This window comes from Panthera onca, chromosome C2 (genome assembly GCF_046562875.1).
Source record: "Panthera onca isolate mPanOnc1 chromosome C2, mPanOnc1 haplotype 2, whole genome shotgun sequence".
In the NCBI taxonomy this organism is placed as follows: Eukaryota; Metazoa; Chordata; class Mammalia; order Carnivora; family Felidae; genus Panthera; species Panthera onca.
In genome coordinates, this window is record NC_138347.1 from 68,312,387 (window position 1) to 68,330,308 (window position 17,922).

Sequence of the window (17,922 nt, forward strand, 5' to 3'; positions counted from 1 at the left end):
GCTGACAGATATGTGATGCTTTGTCAAACTTTATCAACTACCATTGAAAAGATATGAAATTCCAGAGTTGATACTTCTGAAAGAGAATACCCAGAAGATCTATCTGATATGACTCACTGTTGCTACCATGAAACTAAAATGTTTGTGTTTTCATTTTAGTGACATTATATGCCTCCTGCATTCTCCTGGGAGTGTTCTTGAATAGCAGTATACCTATATTTTTTGAGCTTTTTGTGGAGACTGTCTACCCAGTTCCAGAAGGAATTACTTGTGGAGTTGTCACTTTTTTAAGTAATATGTTCATGGGAGTACTTTTATTTTTTCTCACATTTTATCACACAGGTAAGAAATTTGACTTTTTATTTACTATCTAAATGTGTTACGAGAGAGGTTTGTGGCACTGGTGTATAGGGAATTTATGTGGAGAATTCTCACCAAAGCAAATTACTTTGACAAAGCTTTCAGGTGCCTAAAAAAAAGATCCTCCGTTTTGTTTTTCTTGAAATGCATCCTAGACTAATGTAATGCACCCTCACTCCCTAGAGTTTCTGGTTTAATTAACCTGGACTGGGGCCCTGTATTTGTATTTTTAAAAACCCACCAAGTGATTCTAATATACTGGTTCTTGTTGAGAACCACTGGTATATTGCTTTTTAAAAGATACTTAGAATCTACTGTCTTAACATAAGGTACAAGTTAAAGTCAGAGGTAGATTTGTAGTGTCAATCCTTAGAGATGAATGAGAGGTCACCCAAGGAGTGGGTAGAATATAAGGAACAGCACTCTCCAGTGAAACTTTTTAGGAGGCTGGCAGTGTTCTTTACTGTCCAGTACAGTACCACTAGCCACACTCAGCTAGTGCAAGTAAGGGATTGGACTTTTTACCATTTTCTTTTAATTAATGTAAGTTGAAATTTAAATAGCTACACATAGCTAGTGGCTAGTGAATTGGTCAGCACAGGTATAGAGTGAAAAGAAGGTTGAAGTGAGAACCCAGGGGGTACGCCTTTGAAGAAAAGGGAGGCCGTTACAAGAGAGGAAGGGATGGGGTCCTGAACTCAAGTGGAGGAGTTAGACTTGGACAAAAGGAGTTAGGAGAGGAAGCAGTGCGGGCGGCCACAGAGGCAGACACGCTTCCCAGGGCGATTGTTGAAGGAGCTCCTTCTTGATGGCACCAGCTTCTGCTTAGAAGCCAGTTGTCTGTCAAGAGCTGGTGGGAAGATAGTGGAGACAGGGCTTAAGGAGAGAATGGAACATTAAAATAACCTTGGAGGGATGGGAGGAGACACCGCAGGGACAGCTGGAAAGATTGCTGGGCACACTGAAGGCAGGCCACCTGAGGTTGGGATCCATGGGTTTGTAGTGACTCCGTTTTGCACAGCTGTTTGGTTTTCTCTGTTACTCATTCTTCTCTGTCCAAAATCTGTCTTGCTGTTTTGAAACATTTGAGCATAATTATCTAGTATTTTTTTCTTGCATGTTAAGGGTTTATACTTGTGATTCTTGAATGTAAATTTTTATTAATTTCTACTAGGCTTGTATCCTATTTTATTTCCTCATCATAAGCAATCTGTTATTACTACCTTTTTTTCCTCATTGCTTTTCTCTTAACTGCTCATCAAATACCAGTAAATTTGCATAATTTGTACATGGAAGAATCTAATTTTAAGATTCAAATGTAACACATGCTCTAAAGTGTGACAATCCAAGAGGCCTAATATTTTATAGGAAACTTCCTGACAGTCTTATAATTGAAATAATAGCCACAATAACCACCTTGACTGGAAAATACATTTTTGAAACTTTCAAAGCTGATGAAACAGAATCTGGCCTGGGTTTTAGACAACTTTTAACATAGCATTTTCACCTAACAGCAAAAAGCATCCAAATGATATGTTAATTTCTTAATATATATGATTAACAACAAACTAGATCATTTCCACCAATCAGTAATGCAGGCGAAGTAGGTTTTAACTTTCCTAAACTTGATGTGAGGTCAGTTTCTCTTATGAAGGAGAGAGAGATTGATGAAGCCAGACTCCTGTTGACAGTCCTCTTGAAAACATGTGTTTCCATTAGGGAAAATGCCATCAGGAGGTGTTAGAATAAGGTCTTTCCCTCCAATGTGTTTTCTAAACAGAACAAACAATTCCAAATAGAATAAACAATTATTACACATCAGCTTTAATCCACTTCAGTTTGTCACAGTTGAAGTTAAGAGGCTTAATGCCTCTCTTTTTGCATGGTAAAGTATGAGAGATGGCTATGTTGCCCCCTCAGGTGTAGAAACAATTTTCCAGCCCACGGACACAGCTCTGCTAAGTGGTCCCTGCAGCCTGGTAGAGCGTGTTTTTTTCTGTCTGCTGGGAATAAGTTTTGTCCTCCCAGTATATAAAAACGACAACAGTAGAAGCCCGATAATGTTATCCTCCAAGAAACCTCTTGCATGTGGTCTCTAAAACATAACACATGTTTATTCATCAGTTTAAGGCAGAGACTAACTACCCTTACACTGACTATGGAAGAGCCCAGTGTACCCCTGACCATCTTGCTTGGCCAGTAGAGAGTCTGTGTCACTCTGCTGGTCCAGCTGCAGCTTTCAACTTGTTCAACAGAGACTGGAGTCTGGCGCAAGGGTGCTAGAACTGACATCAGTTGGCGTTCACCCCCCATTTTGCAGATTCCTAGTGACCAGGTACAAGCAGATGTTTTTGTTTCTTTGGCATAGGTGGCAGAAGAAACACTTAGCAACGTTTCTGCTAATTCCTGTCTCACTGATGTGATCAAGGATTTATCCAGCTGGGGAAAAAAACTTCCCTCTTTTTGCTTGGTTTCTGGTCACATGTTTGTATACATCTCTTGTGTGGGTGTTAAAGGTTTCTGCGTAATCTCCATGATTATTATGAAAAATGAAACTTTAATAATTAATTTTAGTCTGGCAAGATGATTTTCAGGAAAAAAGAAAATCTCAGTTCATTTTGACATTTTAGAGAGTTAATGAGAAGGTATGTGTGAAAGAGCCCTAGGCCAGGGCATTACTGGCACTCACCAAATGTTTGTTTTGTTTCCTTCTAGATAATTTGCTGTTTGCTGGTAATAATTTAAATATCTAGGCTTCTTTTTTTTTTTTTTTTTTAAGTTTATTTATTTTGAGAGAGAGAGACAGAGTGAGCAGGTTGGGGGCAAGAAAGAGAGAGAGAGAGACTGAGCCATTCAGGCACCCCTAGGCTTCTGTTTTCTAGGGGTGCCTGGATGGCGCAGTCGGTTAAGCGTCTGACTTGGTTTTGGCTCAGGTCACGATCTCATGGTCCATGAGTTTCAGTCCCGTGTTGGGCTCTGTGCTAATAGCGCACTGCTTGGGATTCTGTTTCCCTCTCTCTCTCTGCCCCTCCCTGCTCACTCTCTCTCCCTCTCTCAAAAATAAACATTAAAAAAAAATGCTTTTTACATGTTTATTTGTTAGTGTGTGTAATAAATGCATACAAATATGCCCACATCTCTCTAAGGCTAAGGTTACTAGAACCATGAAGACCTTGTTGAGGCTCTTTCATGTATGACTAGTTGATCTCTCCCCAAAAGTCCTGTAGCGGGAGTTCACATGCCTCACAACTGAGGTTTGAGGATACATACATTACAAGTCTGAAGATTCTGCAAAGTTATCTCCTAAAAATAACTTTCAGTTCCCCAGCCAGTACCCCAAACATTTCATAGAATGAATGGAAGTCCCTTCCATTACAGCCAGCATTCAAATGCCATAATTCAGTCACGTTAAAACTTGAAAAACTCACCCAGAAGTTAGTTACATGTCAGGACTCAATTCTGTCAGTTATGTGATTGGAAGGCCTGTATTTTAATCATCATGAAGATCTCTGGTTTCGTAGGTCACTCCTTGAAGAAGTACTAAACTTTCTGACTAGCATTTTATTTCCCCACAACGTGCTACTTAGTGGGTGGCTGTGTCAGATATAATTTTTCAGGGCTATACAGACTAGCCACAAAATGACCACATTAGAATGGCTTGCCAAGCAAGAAAGGCTCCACTGGTGATTTGCTTGCAGATCATGGCCATTGCCATCATTGACGATGGATGTCATACCAGTTTCTATGCCAGTGGCACTGGCTTCTTTGGAGCCCTGGGCCACAGGGTCTCCCATGTCCTGTTTTTATTCTATTTGGGGTACCTGGAACAGTGTCAGAAGTTTCTTAGAGTTTTTCTGTCTTGGGGTTTTCAAGGTCACTTTCAAAAAAAAAGAAAAGAAAAAAAAGAAGCCAAAAACTGTTACTTGCTCCCTAATATAAGCATATTTATAAAACTGAGTTGCTTCGTATAATGTTTGCTTTGAGAATCTCAGTGAGTTATTTCAGACAGTGCAATGAAGCTTTATTCTAATAACTTCAATTTGACAAAATCAGTCTGAGGGTGCTCTTAGGTTCTTTATATGCTTTGAAATATATTCTCATGTTCTACTTGATAGTTTGTAGCTTGTTCTGAAGTTTGTATTGTTTTGCTATTTTTTTTTGTTGTTGTTGTTGTTCTAGAAGCTTTGCAGCAGGTTTTGGCTAAATGAACTAAAGGTTTTTACCTCTGGCCTTTCATTTTTGAAGTAGCTGACCACATGAATCTGAGGCTGCATTGAGGCTCAAAAGATTCAGGAGCCTGGCTGAGGGGGAGGCATTGACTGCTAGTTACCAGAATAGGTTCACCAGATATGGACTAGTCAGGAGTAATTTTATATGTAGGGAGTAATCATACAACATTATGGTTAGATCATTGGATACTTAATGTGGAGTGAAGACAGCAGGGCATTATACCATGAGATCATGATGTCAGCTGGCTCTTCTTGAGGGTGAATAGAGGCAATTTTGTTAAATCATCATAATTCTGGTTAAATTCCCAAAGAAAGTAGAAGGTTGGTTCCAGAGGGTGGTATCTGGGAACAGACAAGTACTCAAAGGTGATAGAAAACAAAAGCATAACATCATTAAAGGGAAAGATGAGATGAAGAGTATAAGAGTGCTTCTAGAAGAAAAAAGTAAGAGGATGAGCGAAATCCTAATTAGATAATCCCAGAAGAACATCACCATTTGGTGCAGAGCCCACTTCACTGAGTAAAACATAGCATAGCACCTGTCTAAACTGTAAAACTGGCAGACAGTACTCAGGATGCAGTATATATAATAAATGATAGAGAACCAGCAAAAATAGAGAGAGAGGCAAACTGTGTAGAATAGATTCGTACTTTCTCTAGTGAAAGACCGAAAGAAGGAATATTAGAAAGCTGTGTTCCTTTTAAAAAGGTGTCAAGTTTAAGAACGTTTCAATGAATCAGGATTCTCTTGGTTCAATTATGTCATATGACACCAGGCTCAGAAAGGACAGCAGGTGACTTTGCTACTCGAAGGTCATGTTAAACTTTTAAGCAAGCCATTTCCTGCTTATTAGAGCACCTAAGCTGTGGTTCATGTGAACGGTTTTCAGTGGGAAAATATATAGATGCATACCTTTTTGCTTTCTGAAATGGCAAATAATTTCAAAGAACACTTGTAGTTGGTTGAGCCAAGTGAACTTAACTAAAAGGTGGACTTAACTTTTCAGAGGAAGGCACAGTAGTGAAAACCAACTAAACCATAACACTAAACAGCAGTTATGAGGCATTTTTATAGATTTCATCTGAACCCAGGGCGAAGGAATAATTTACAACTCTGATGAAATAAAAGGTCTGCTTTCGCAATATTCGATAAATTTCTAGGTTTGAGGAGAGCAAGGACAAGTTGGTTGCTGCTACATGTGTGTTACTCTAGCTCCCCATAAAATACAGTCTCTTAAGATTTAGAAAATGTCATTGTTGTAGACTACTTTGTCAAGTACCATACTTTTTTTTAGCTGTTGCTTAAAAGTCAGAATGTTCACTTTAAAATTTTTTTTTTTTAATGTTTATTTTTGAGAGACAGAGACAGACAGCATGAGCGGGAGAGGGGCAGAGAGAGAGAGAGGGAGACCCAGAATATGAAGCAGGCTCCAGGCTCTGAGCTCAAACTCACAAGCCGTAAGGTCATGACCTGAGCAGAAGTCGGAACCGACTGAGCCACCCAGGCATCCCCAGAATGTTCACTTTTAATATAAATAGTATGCTGTTCTATTTTACTGCTTTTTCTCTTATTTTTTTTAACTGCTTCTTTTTGCCTGTTAAAATTATCATCAGAAATCCAGAAGCTACATGGTTAATATAAAAGCTGAAAATGCTGGTGTGTCATTTCAGGGGATATTGGAATAAAGACAAGATTCCAGGGGTCACAGCCTTCCTGGGTGTTTAGATTATACTCAATCCAAGTAAAGCACAGAAACAGCTTTGCATAGAAATACCATTGAAATATATGTCTTTGTTGTATGCTATAGAATAGCATGTCTGACTTTTAAAATGTAAAAATTGAGAGGTGGGGAGCCTGCTTTTGTAAGCATATTACAGAAAAAAAAGTATTTCAGCACCTTTTCTTACCACTTGGTTTTCTGATTTCCATTCCTGAGCATAAATTGCTCTTTTAGCCATATGAATTATGGATTGATTGAAAGCAGCAGTGTAGAAATCTTTAGGATGATTTTTGAAGATTAAGGCAGTATTAGTATTCTGTAGAAGTACAAAAGGAAAATATAAACCTATAGCAGTGCCCAAAGGAAAAAATGTACCAGGGAGCTTTTTCCCTTCATTTGTTGTTGTTGTTGTTGTTGTTGTTGTTGTTGTTGTTGTTTTCATTGAAATTGCTAAAGAGATATTAAACTAGGGAAGTTATCCCCACCACCACCAACCCAACCTCTTCATGCCAGGGAGCCGCTCACTTGTGCTCCCAGAGCCTCAGGATTGCCTGCCAAGGAGGGTTGGGTAGAAGGAAGCCAAATGGATGCACAGCTCAAGGGCCACGGGAGCTGGAGGAGGCAGCCGCGGGCAGCCACAGCGAGTGGGTGTGTCTTGTTAGCACAAGGCTGGGACTGGCCTGTAGGCAAGCCCTGAATTCACGAGTGAGCATTTTTGAAGAAGGATGTTCTTGATACCATTAAAGCAAGTAATGGCAGAATCACCTGTTTAGAGGATTCCTGTAGGTTTTCAGATAATGGGCATCATTTATGCTGGTAGGGGGGAGAAAAGAACAGAAAGAAACAAACCAAAATATTCACAGTAGTTTTTCTGAGGGTAGAATTAGGATTAATTTGTTAGATTTTACTTTATTTTTTTCATATATTTTCTAACCTGTTTACAATCATTACTACTTGCTGAGAACTAGATTTTTCTGTCCAAGGAAATCTAAAAAACTTATCTCAAAATTCAGGTCATTTTCTTATCTTTAACCCATCAGATATTTCTAAATAGAGATGAGAGTGATAGTGATAGCATTAAAAAATAGCAAACGAACATTTAAAGGTGATTATTTTTTCTTTGAAGAAATGGATTTTTTTTTTTTTTTTTGCCACCAAGGTCAAGGTGAGTTAAACTGATGAAAAGTTATTAATAATATTGATTTAAAATGTTCCACATGAAACCGGTATAATACATCATATGTATCACCCAGACTGCAGATCGCCGTTTATTGAACACCAGTTTCCAGGCCTTCCATGATGCATTTAGTGTAAGTGCTTTGGAATAATGCACAGCGATTGCTCCCGGCATACAGGTGCCGTTCTGCTGGTGACGTGTGAATGCTTACAACTGTGTGTTTTTGTCTTACAGAGTTGTCTTGGTTCAACTGGTGCCTTCCCGGGTCGTGTTTGCTCAGTCTCCTCCTCATTCTGTGCTTCAGGGAATCCTATGACAGACTCTATCTTGATGTGGTTGTCTCAGTTTAATAGCACAGACTTGAAGGAGTTTGAAAAGGGACTGCAAATCATACGGCATACTGCACATTTGCTTGGAGTTGCACACCTAACAGGAAAAAAAAAAAGGAGAAGAGAGAAGCTTCACTCAGAGGTTTTGTCAGGTTACAGATGATCATATTCATTTCATGACTACTAGGTAACAATAATGTGGGACTTGAGTGATAATAGGGGGCTTAAAGACTCTAAATGGCATACCCGTGCCTGGTTCTGGGGTTGGAAGTGTGGATATCTTACACATAAAGCACTACCTAAATAATGCCCTCTATGTTCTGTGCCAGTGCTAAACTACTGATTGATTAATTGTAATTATGGGGAGAAATAAAGGGTATCTATCACATACCTTACCGAAGTCACATATCAGAATAGGAAGAAATGCCACTAACTTCTAAGGAAGTTTAAACCCTATATCAGATTTTAATTATAAAATAGCCAACAGGTATATCAATGATAAAATTTAGCCACGTGTACACTACGTTTTTTCTAATAAAGCCATTTCTTATATGACTCCTTATTTTTAATTAGGTTGGAAACCTTTGGCCATCTTTATTATGGTGAACAAGTGCTTCCCAGTGACTTCCGAGCACATATTTGTGTCTCGATCTCAACTTATCCTTGTTTCTGTGAAATACAGTTTCATCTACTAGGCTCTTAAATAATTATATTAAAGGTGACTAAATGTTTAATATAGTTGCATTAAGTATTGTATGAAAAATGTAATTCCGTTCTGATTTAGCACTTTGTTAAAAGTGAAATGACAAATCACATAGAACATTCTGTGTCTTCAGCCTATATATATGCATATGTACATGGTGGCGTGGGATGTAAAGTCCAGCACCAGCTATTATTTCCTAGGGTTGCATTTTACTAAATGGCCCTTGTTTGAAAATAACAATTTATAACCTTGAAATCTTCAAATCTGTTGAGTTATATCTGAATTACATTCTTGTGTTTCAATTCAGGTTGTTTCAATTCAGTTCTATATGGAGTCAGTACATTTGAGAGAACGATATTTTGCCAGTACCTGTTTTCTTTGTATGGAAGATAGCTTTTAAAAAAATGACAGTTACTCATTGGACAGCTCTCAGACATATATTTCACTGTGACGTAAAATATGCTCCGGTGGGATTATGCTGTTACCACTGTTCACATTTACATAATTCCCCTTACCCAAGGAAACCAAACGTTTCTCAAAAAGACAAAAACAGTACTACTTTCTTTGCCTTCATTATTCTCAGCTTCCTTCCCCCCCTCTTTTCCTCTTCAGTTGAAATTTACATCTTCCTTGTCAGCTAAATTTGTATTTTATTTGTCTTTTTCTGGACAAAGCACAAGCCAGCTCCTTCCATTAGCCATGGGGACAAAATGCAGTTAGAGCTAGTCAGCCCTCAGTTCTGCTCCTCTCTACACATGTGCACACACCATCACACACAGTCCCAAATGCCCCTCCTCTCCCCTCTTGGTAATTTGAAAGCTGTGTGTTAACTCACCTCAATCTCAGAGGAGGACCTAAGCTTTCTTCTAAGATCCTAAATTGTGTTCCTTGAAAAGTAAGAAAACCCTCCCCTTCAGCATCTGTCTTCAGTCACCTTTAAATCAGCCCCTTTATAACCATCCTGCTAACTTAGCATCAAGAATGGAAGGAACTAAGGAACTTGCCAAAGAGAAGAAAACCTGTGAAGGCTGGGCTTACTTCCAATTAACCCTGTCATTCTTAAATAAAAAGAAAGCAGATTTCTTGAAGATGATTGAAAGCCAGCCACTAGAGATAGGAGTAGTCCGTGAGCCAGTGCTAAAATCACCACCACCCCTTCCTGTATAGACAGAAGACAGAAAGGAGAGGGAAGAACTATGAAGTGTTTGGTTGTAGTCAGAACCACTGACTACAACCACTGTTTGAGGACTGCTCTATGAAATTTTGCTATAATTAAGACATGATACAAAATATTTTAATTATAGCTAATTCTACTTCTAATACAAAGTAAAGAAAAATATTAAAAATATTACCTAAATGACTATTTAGTTGAAAGACATCCCAAGTGAGTAGTGATCAAAAATTCCTACATTGTACCAGACACCAGCCATTGTCTTAGCGTACGTGAGGTGAGATGGTCCTTCCAGCTCATTCATATCTGGCAGATGCTTGTTCTGATCACAAACTGCCATGTTTTAAGTGATCAAAATTTCATATACCAAACCTGATATAACCAAAGGGCTTTGGAGGGTGGGGAAAGAAGATTACACGGTATTTCCTGAATGCTTCAAGTCATATTTTTTTTTTCACTTTGTGTGATTATTTCTAGCATGCATAAAAATAGACCAGCTGTTGTCTCTGTACTTTCTAAACAAATACTGCAGATTTGTAATGATATTTTATAATGAAAGAAGTCTTAACACTCCACTAAGCCAAGCCCTCATTTTAGAATTTATAGAAACCATCCCAGAAAGGTCAAGGGTCTTGCCGAAGGTCACAATTCTAGATAGTGACAAAAGTAGAATCAACTAAAACCCACACTGTCTGACTCCCAAAGCAATGTTTTCCCTACCTCACAAAACATCAGCTTAATTTGGACTTTTTGGGGGTGTTCATGAGCACCCCTTCATGTTCATACACAGTGGGACTTAAGAGCAAATCATCGTTATGGAGTGTGGAAAGTACAGGGGTCCAATTGAGGTGACTGTTTTTTAAGTAAGATCATTCTGTTTTCTTCACCCTGTTGGTGCTCTAAGTCTTAGCTTGCAGGAACATAATATAAAAAGATTCTGATGAATAATTCAATCCTCATAAACCAAGTCAACAGCATTAATTGGTAAGGACATGTTATAGTGTAAGTTCCCTGTGGCTTATCAATGAATACTTCACAGTTTATGGGAAGAAACATTTTTTAATATGGTCCATGGTCAAGGCATAGGAGCAAGATAATTACACACACAAATGCATTTCACTGGAGGATGGAGCTAATAAAATAACAAGAGGGAATCGAGTACAAGTATAATTTTGTATATTTAAGCATATATGGCTTAAGGGCCAAGCTTTATCATAGATCATATATTTATGCTTAATTATTGAGAATGTTTACAGCTTGTTTTTATGAAGCCCTTCTAATGAGGGATTCAAGCTAAGAGATTTTAAATCGAAGAGATTAAATTCCCATCTACTTTAAATTAGGTTTTTTTACTATTATTTTTACTAGAATCTAGGCATTCGTCTTGCTGCTTGCATAAGTAGAAGCTGCATTTCAAACTCAAGATCAAATACAAATGCACAGTAAATTTACTTTAAATTAATGTTAAAAATCACATTAATTCCACACTTGTGCCTGAGATAATAAGTACAGGAATTACTATGATTATACCATCTTATGTAATAAGTGCAAAAGCTGTGATAAGAAGAAAGTGCCATATTAAAAAAGAAACATACAAAAAACTATGAGGGTATTTGACTAGACGTGTTTTGTAGTTAGCGGAACAATAGAAATCCACTTTAATTTGGAATTATACAGAAAGGGACAAATTAAAGTTTATTTCCATACTATCAAACAGTTCGTCAGTCTGTTAGGAAAATATAAGCAATGCTCCAGAGGCAGGTGGTGTTGGACCACCCTAGAAGAACAAAAGCTGACCGGGAGATTTTGGGGTGTTCTTTTAACAGCATCCTTTGGGTACTTTGTGCTCAATGGAGGTAGTTGTGTGCTCAGTAAGCAGACACCTTTGCTACCCTGAGCAGGCATGTCCTTTCAGGTGTCTGAGACTCTCCTAGGTGTCTGCTTCCTCAAACTGACTTCCTGGCACAGGCTTCCCCCTGAACCCCACCCTAAGCTCTGAGGCAAAAGCGTGGTCTCATTCTTGAATACTTCTAAGGCCACGCAGCTGGGTTTCCCTTTCCTGAGCAGGACGCTAGTGTGACTAAATCCAGAAAGATTTAACAGTTCTCCCACAGCAAGTCTGATAAGTTAGAATATTCCCTGAAATGGGAATGACAAAGGTCTCTAACAAGCTTTTCTAGTCATTATTTGCTGCATTTTAGAATATGGGCTGATTAAACTGCCTTCTGTAGTCTTTCTGTTGTGCCTTGGAACCTGGAAGACCTCTATTATAATAGCTTTCCATCTCAACCCACGCTCAGAAAGTGAGAGCAAAAGGTTACCCCACCCTAGCTGTTCTTTCATTCAACAAGGGAGAATTACCTTAAAAAAAAAAAAAAAAAAAAAAAAAAAAAAAAAAAAAAAAAAAAACCTAAAACTAAACAAACAAAAAAAAGCAAATACAAAAGGAAAGCATGGAATTCATTTTAGCTTGATAAAATGAGAGAAACACAACAAACCATTTTAGCTCTAACCCCACATCACAGTGCTCTCAGGGTTCCCTCCTGGCTCTTCTAGTCTGCAAGGGAGGCTTCTACAGTCATGACCAGAATGTCAAGAATGACTTGGAGACACTTTTAATTTACCTAAATGGTAAAAAGTGAAATGTCTGCTTAGTACAACTTAATTTAGACTTTTTCTAATTCAGATTGATTTTCCTCTCATTAACCCAAGATGAATCATGGAATCAAGGAGATGATCTAATCCAACTACCTCATTTTACAGATTAACAGAGAACCTTTTAGGTTCAATGACTCAGGCAAGTTTTAGCAGGTAAACTGAGTCCTAGACCAGCATTCTTTCCATAAGCGATCAATGTGGTAACCAGAAACAATTTTTTTAAGTAAAATTTCTTCCATTTCTTTTAATTTTTTGAAAATTAAACACGAAGTGCATGAATGTTTATCCATTATAAAATACCCAGTACAGAAATACAGAGTGAAGTCTACCTCCATACAAACGTGCTGACTCCATTCCCCTTTTCCAAAGTATTCCTTATGAATCCTTTCAGAAATTTTTCTATGCATTTGCATACATATGTATAGATACTTAGAGGGAACTTAAAATCAAGTCGTCTAGGGAACTGTTTCTTAGACCATGTTGGCTTTAACTTTCTTGGGCAGAAGCAGGAGTTTCTGAGATCCTTATTTCTCTCCCAGATGAGTCTCTATCAAATGTAGGAGTGGTTAGTAGAGACATTTCACAGACCTGGTTGTGTACCATCAAGCTCTATCACATCCTGAAGCGTAAAGATGAATTCCAACATGCGATATTCTGTTTTCTCTTATTGGAAATAGAGTTTCTGTTTTTATGTCACTAACTAAGGCCCATGTACTGTGAGAGAAGAAAGTGAATGACCCACACCAAAACCCAAATAGATTTTCTTGACAGGGCTTCCTCATCTCAGCAGAGGCACAAATACTGTAGAAGGTGGAGTCAAGAGAATAAACTATGTGATTCCATTTTTTTAAACAATGGCTAGTGAAGATTCTGGTAATCCTTACTATTTTCCTGGCCACCTTCCTTAGCTATCCTATCTTTCAAGCTAGCTACCCATAAAACTGATTAATTGTAGTAGGACAAGAGCATAGTTTGGCTTGGTCACCTCCTGTTCTTTTCCTGCCCGTCTTCCCATCCAGCTTTCCCTTTTCTGGTTGTATCTTCTTACGTATTCCTGACTATGCTTGAAAGAAAGCTGTGTGAAACCCAGATATTCTGAGTTGCCAGCTTTAGAGAGGAGACCTGGCCAGTTTCTTCATGTACTAGACTGGAGAGACCCAGGAGCCCCCGTATCCCAGGCCTGGTGTCTTCAGCTATTTGACCTGGAGCAAGTCACTTCATTTCTTATTTACCACATCTCTGAAGTGAAGGAGTGAACAAGGATGTTCCCTGAGGTCTCTTCCAGTTCAAAAAACTCAGGTCCATTCTTACTTAAGTAGTAGGAAATGATTAAGCACATGCAGTCTCTAAAACTGCAGAGCTTTCCAGCACCTTCATGTTTCCCTGTGTGCGGTGGCCCTCCTACTGTGAACACATGGACGATTCCACTGCACATTTGACAAGAAGAAATGGCTTTTTCATTGTCTGTGGTAGGAGACAAGCTACCAGACAAGCTAAACAGACAAGGTACTGTTTATTTCCCCAAAGGACTTCATATATGAAATGCAGGGTGTATTAAATTTCTCAAACCCAATAAGAGAAAATCTGCCATTTGATGTTGAGATAGCATTCTGGGAGCCAGGTCAGAGTACTGCATTTGTTCCCTGGAGTCAGGCCAAACCAGGAAACCCATCCCTTGGCTTGCTTTGATTCATCGTGAGTCAGTAATGGATTTGCACCTGTAGAAATCAAACTGTCAGATCAGATGTGAAAGCCCATCCTCAAACTTGTATTTCGAGAGTCATGGCCCCAAAAGAATTGCAAGTTGCTTTCCATGTCATCTCTACGTAGCCACATTCTGTCAGTAGAGCGCTGTGCAGATATTTTACTGAATGAGAGCAGGGGCGTAGCATGCCAACGTCTGACCCGTGTGCAGGTGTTAGTAAATAAGGATTCACTGAGATTCTAATGTGAGCACAGCTGTCAGAGAGAGAAATGAACCAAAAAAAGAGATGAGGCTGGGAGTCTGGAGGCCTGGATCTCAGCCTCTGTCTCCAGGGAAGCTGCTGGGCACCCTTGGGCAAATCACCTGTTCTCTGTGAACTTCAGCTCCACACCTCTACATTAAGAGGGTTAGAGTAGATGTTTCTTTTGGCCGAAAAGTTTTATACACCTATTGGTCACACACCACAGAAAGTAGAAAACAACATGAATGCAATACCTATCCATCAGTACTTCCAATTATACATTATCATTTCAAATAAATGAGGAACTATTATAAGGCAGTGATGTGTCATAGGTGTCAGGCAATGAGAGAAGCTCTCAGGCTGTCAACATACCTGTGTATTCCTTCATTCATCCTTTTATTCATTCTGTGTACAGAGTAATTCCATGTGTGAAATGTGTGCCTGTGAAAGAGAATCAGAAAAACCAAAAGATGTTTCTACCCTTCAGGACCTTTTAGATATGTTTTTAAAAACAAAAACAAATGCTCTTCCGAGCTAACAATTAAAAGAAATAATGACAGTTTCCCAAATCCTGAATTATGCCCAGCAGGAACCTAAATATCTTTCTCATACCATCGTTAACCACAACTGATTTCAAGGAAAAGATATTTTGTTCTATTGAAATTTTCATTGTAGACAGAGCCTATATCCGTGTGGGAGCATAGAATCAATTCTGGCATGAGGACTCCCAAACCTTAGCATCATTACAAGGCTGGGGGGTTACTAGTCCTTCAGGAAGTTGGGAAGGTTGTTGGCACCTGCACCTTCCTCCGAAGACAAATCGAACAACTGCGTGCACACTAAGATACACCTGTTCACAAGGCCTTGCGAGTCTCCTTTGAATTTTAACAACAAAGACTAAACACCAAAGAAGGATTTGTAATGAGAGAGCTTGGGATTTCGGCCTGGCAGCTAGATAAAGGGCTATTCTGGGGACTAGAGACTTTGTGGGAGCCCTTCAGGTCTCTCCACCTGCGAGTGAACCCAAGCACACTTGATGCATCGCTAGCAAAGTCCTGGTCCCCAAAGCCTTCGCAGAAATCCAAAGATGCTAAAAAGGTCAGGGTTTAGTTCTGTAGATGATTTTATTTATTGCAAATGTCCCCAGTGTCAAATGTATCTCTTTCTCCACCAGGAATATATCATTTTGGAGGCTTGTGAAAATTAAACTTCAGGAAAATTCTGCTTCCCTCCCACTAAACTGCATCCACGTGTCCCAAACAAAATTGCTTTCTTGACCTACACACACAGCTACCTATTTCTGTTTAGGTCTGTGACTCAGAGAAAGTGACCGGAAGAAGTCATGAGAGGTGATGGCTCCCATTTCACCTGCCATAGGCAGGACAGGGTCAGCCCAGTGGAATTCAGCTAAGATCGAAGGGGTGTGTTGGGGTGGTCTCTTTCTTCTTAGTTCTTTCCTGAACTCACTCATTCACATTGTATTGCTCTTCCCAGTGAGTAAGTTATTGCTGAGAAATCGTTTTAGTAAGTGACGTAGATGTCTCCAATGGGGTGGTCCCTCTCCTCCATAATCCTCCTGCTCTTTCAGCTCATGCCCTAGAATCCTTGCTCCATGTCCCAAGGAAATGCATTACCCTTTTTCTTTTCAGAGAAAAAACATTGATTGATGTCTTAGCCCTGCCACCTCACCCTCTTTTATCTAAGAATAGAGAAGCCTTTCCATATTTGTTGTCTTTTTCACTGAAGCTTAGTATAGACCCCCAGGCAGGACAACTCCATGCTACCTTCTGTCGCCTGTAATTGTCCTTCCCCCGAACTGGGGGAAAGGTTATTCTAATGAACCAGCTGCTGAGTCTTTTCCTATTTGGTCTTTTATCAATATTGCTCTACCAGTAAATTCTTTGTTAGCTAGGTCCTGGAATTTATTTCATGTTTTTTTTTTTAACTTTAATTTTTTTCCTACAAAATTGCTTCTTTTATCTTAGAGCCGACTATGATCTTTCTCTTCTGCGTACTTTATAATACAATTTGAACATAATGGAACATTCTAAAATAGTCAGGCAGGGATTTCATCATAGCCAATATTAAATGCCAGGAGAGGCAGGTCATATTAAAAGAGAAAAAAGAAAAAAGATCTAGGATGGAGGAGGCTGGGTCTCATCATTCAACTGGTATATTTTGGGCTCCTGCAGCATGCTGAGCCCTGGGCTAGGCACTGAGGATGCAGAAACAAGTAAGATATTGTGCTGGGCCTCACATTCATTTTCTGATGAGTCCATTCATAAAAACTGTGTAATTCAAAGCTAGCAAGCCCCCCCCCCCCCGCCCCGCCCTGCCCCGCAAAAGGCTGCTGGAAGGTTTGTAGCTTTTTTTTTTTTTTTTTTTTTTACTTTATTTATTTTGAGGCTGTGAGAGCACGAGCAGAGGAAGGACAGAGAGAGAGGGAGAGAGAGAGAATCCCAAGCAGGCTCCATGTGGAGCGCAGAGCCTGATGCAGGGCTTGAACTCATGATCAGTGAGATCATAACCTGAGCCGAACACAAGACTGAGCCACACAGGTGCCCCCTGTGGCTTATTTCTACAATTATCTGTGGGATCTTTCTATTTGGAAGAACATGTTCTAAATCCTGTTTTCTTGGGCCATTAAAAATCCAGGCATATCCCTAATCAATGTATGGCTATGTAACCTTCTTAGTATAAAATACTCCGGGACAGCTTTTGAAGGGAAAGGCAGAGAAATCTGTTTTGATGACTTGAAAAGGGAGGAAAGGTTTTAGGGAACGCTTCCAAAGATTTCCGATCTGTTAGTGCTCATTCAGACATGGGATTGGGCAAAGGGATGAGCCTTCTAGCAAGGAGGAGACAAGGCCATGTAAGGAGGCCCAGGAGACCTCTGTGGAAGAGTTAGTGAGACATAAGCCAGGCCTATAGGAATTTGTTAACATATCTGCTGAGCAAAAGTGGAGAAGGAGGTTTAGAGGCAGAGCTGTAGTAGAAGTAGATTCTGGAAAATAGTCCTGAATCTGGCTTCTTCTCACTGAGTCATCTGGCCCAGCCTCCTGCCTCCAAGTACATCCTGCCTGCGGCATGTCTGGCCAACTGCTTTCTCAGCTCAAGAGGGATTGGGGATCCTACAACCTCCCTGTCATCTGTTCCGGTGCCACTCCCCACTTGCACTGAGAAGTTCTTGCTTTCAAAGGATGGAGGCCAGAGAGGGGTCGTCAAGAAAGAGAGTGGCAGAGGGGAGACAGAACACATCAAGGCAGAGGACCCCAAGTGAGGAGGAATTGCAGCAGTGGGCCAAGGGCCCCCACATTTCCCACTTCACGCATGCAAGCCTGGGGGAGCTCTAGAAGGTGGAATCAGCCATCTGGGAGCCCCGCCCTCACAGATGCCCTGTCTGGCATAGAGGGGTTTCCTGTTCTGCTCTGAGAAAGCAGTGGGAATGTAGACATGCACTGCCTCCCAAGAGGAACTGTGTTTTACTCCAAAGTCTGTAACTTCAACAGTCTCCCCTCCCTTCCAAACTCCAAGGAATGTTCTGTAATTGAAGGCATGCTTTCAATACCCTATTGTGTTTCATGCGCTCTGCCAGAGTAGTTACTTCTCATGCCAATTCTTAGATGCA

General features: G+C 39.9%; 1 protein-coding gene across 1 annotated transcript in view; it reads left to right on the forward strand.

Moving 5' to 3' along the window:
• The window catches only part of SLC49A4 (solute carrier family 49 member 4), an 82,219-nt gene extending 70,078 nt beyond the window's left edge, over window positions 1–12,141 (forward strand). The window contains exons 8-9 of the mRNA XM_060639787.3: window positions 160–342; window positions 7,722–12,141. Of these exons, the coding sequence (XP_060495770.3) occupies window positions 160–342; window positions 7,722–7,837 (299 nt within the window). The 3' untranslated portion in view covers window positions 7,838–12,141. The remainder of the gene's footprint in view (window positions 1–159; window positions 343–7,721) is intronic.
• Window positions 12,142–17,922: the final 5,781 nt, after the last annotated feature.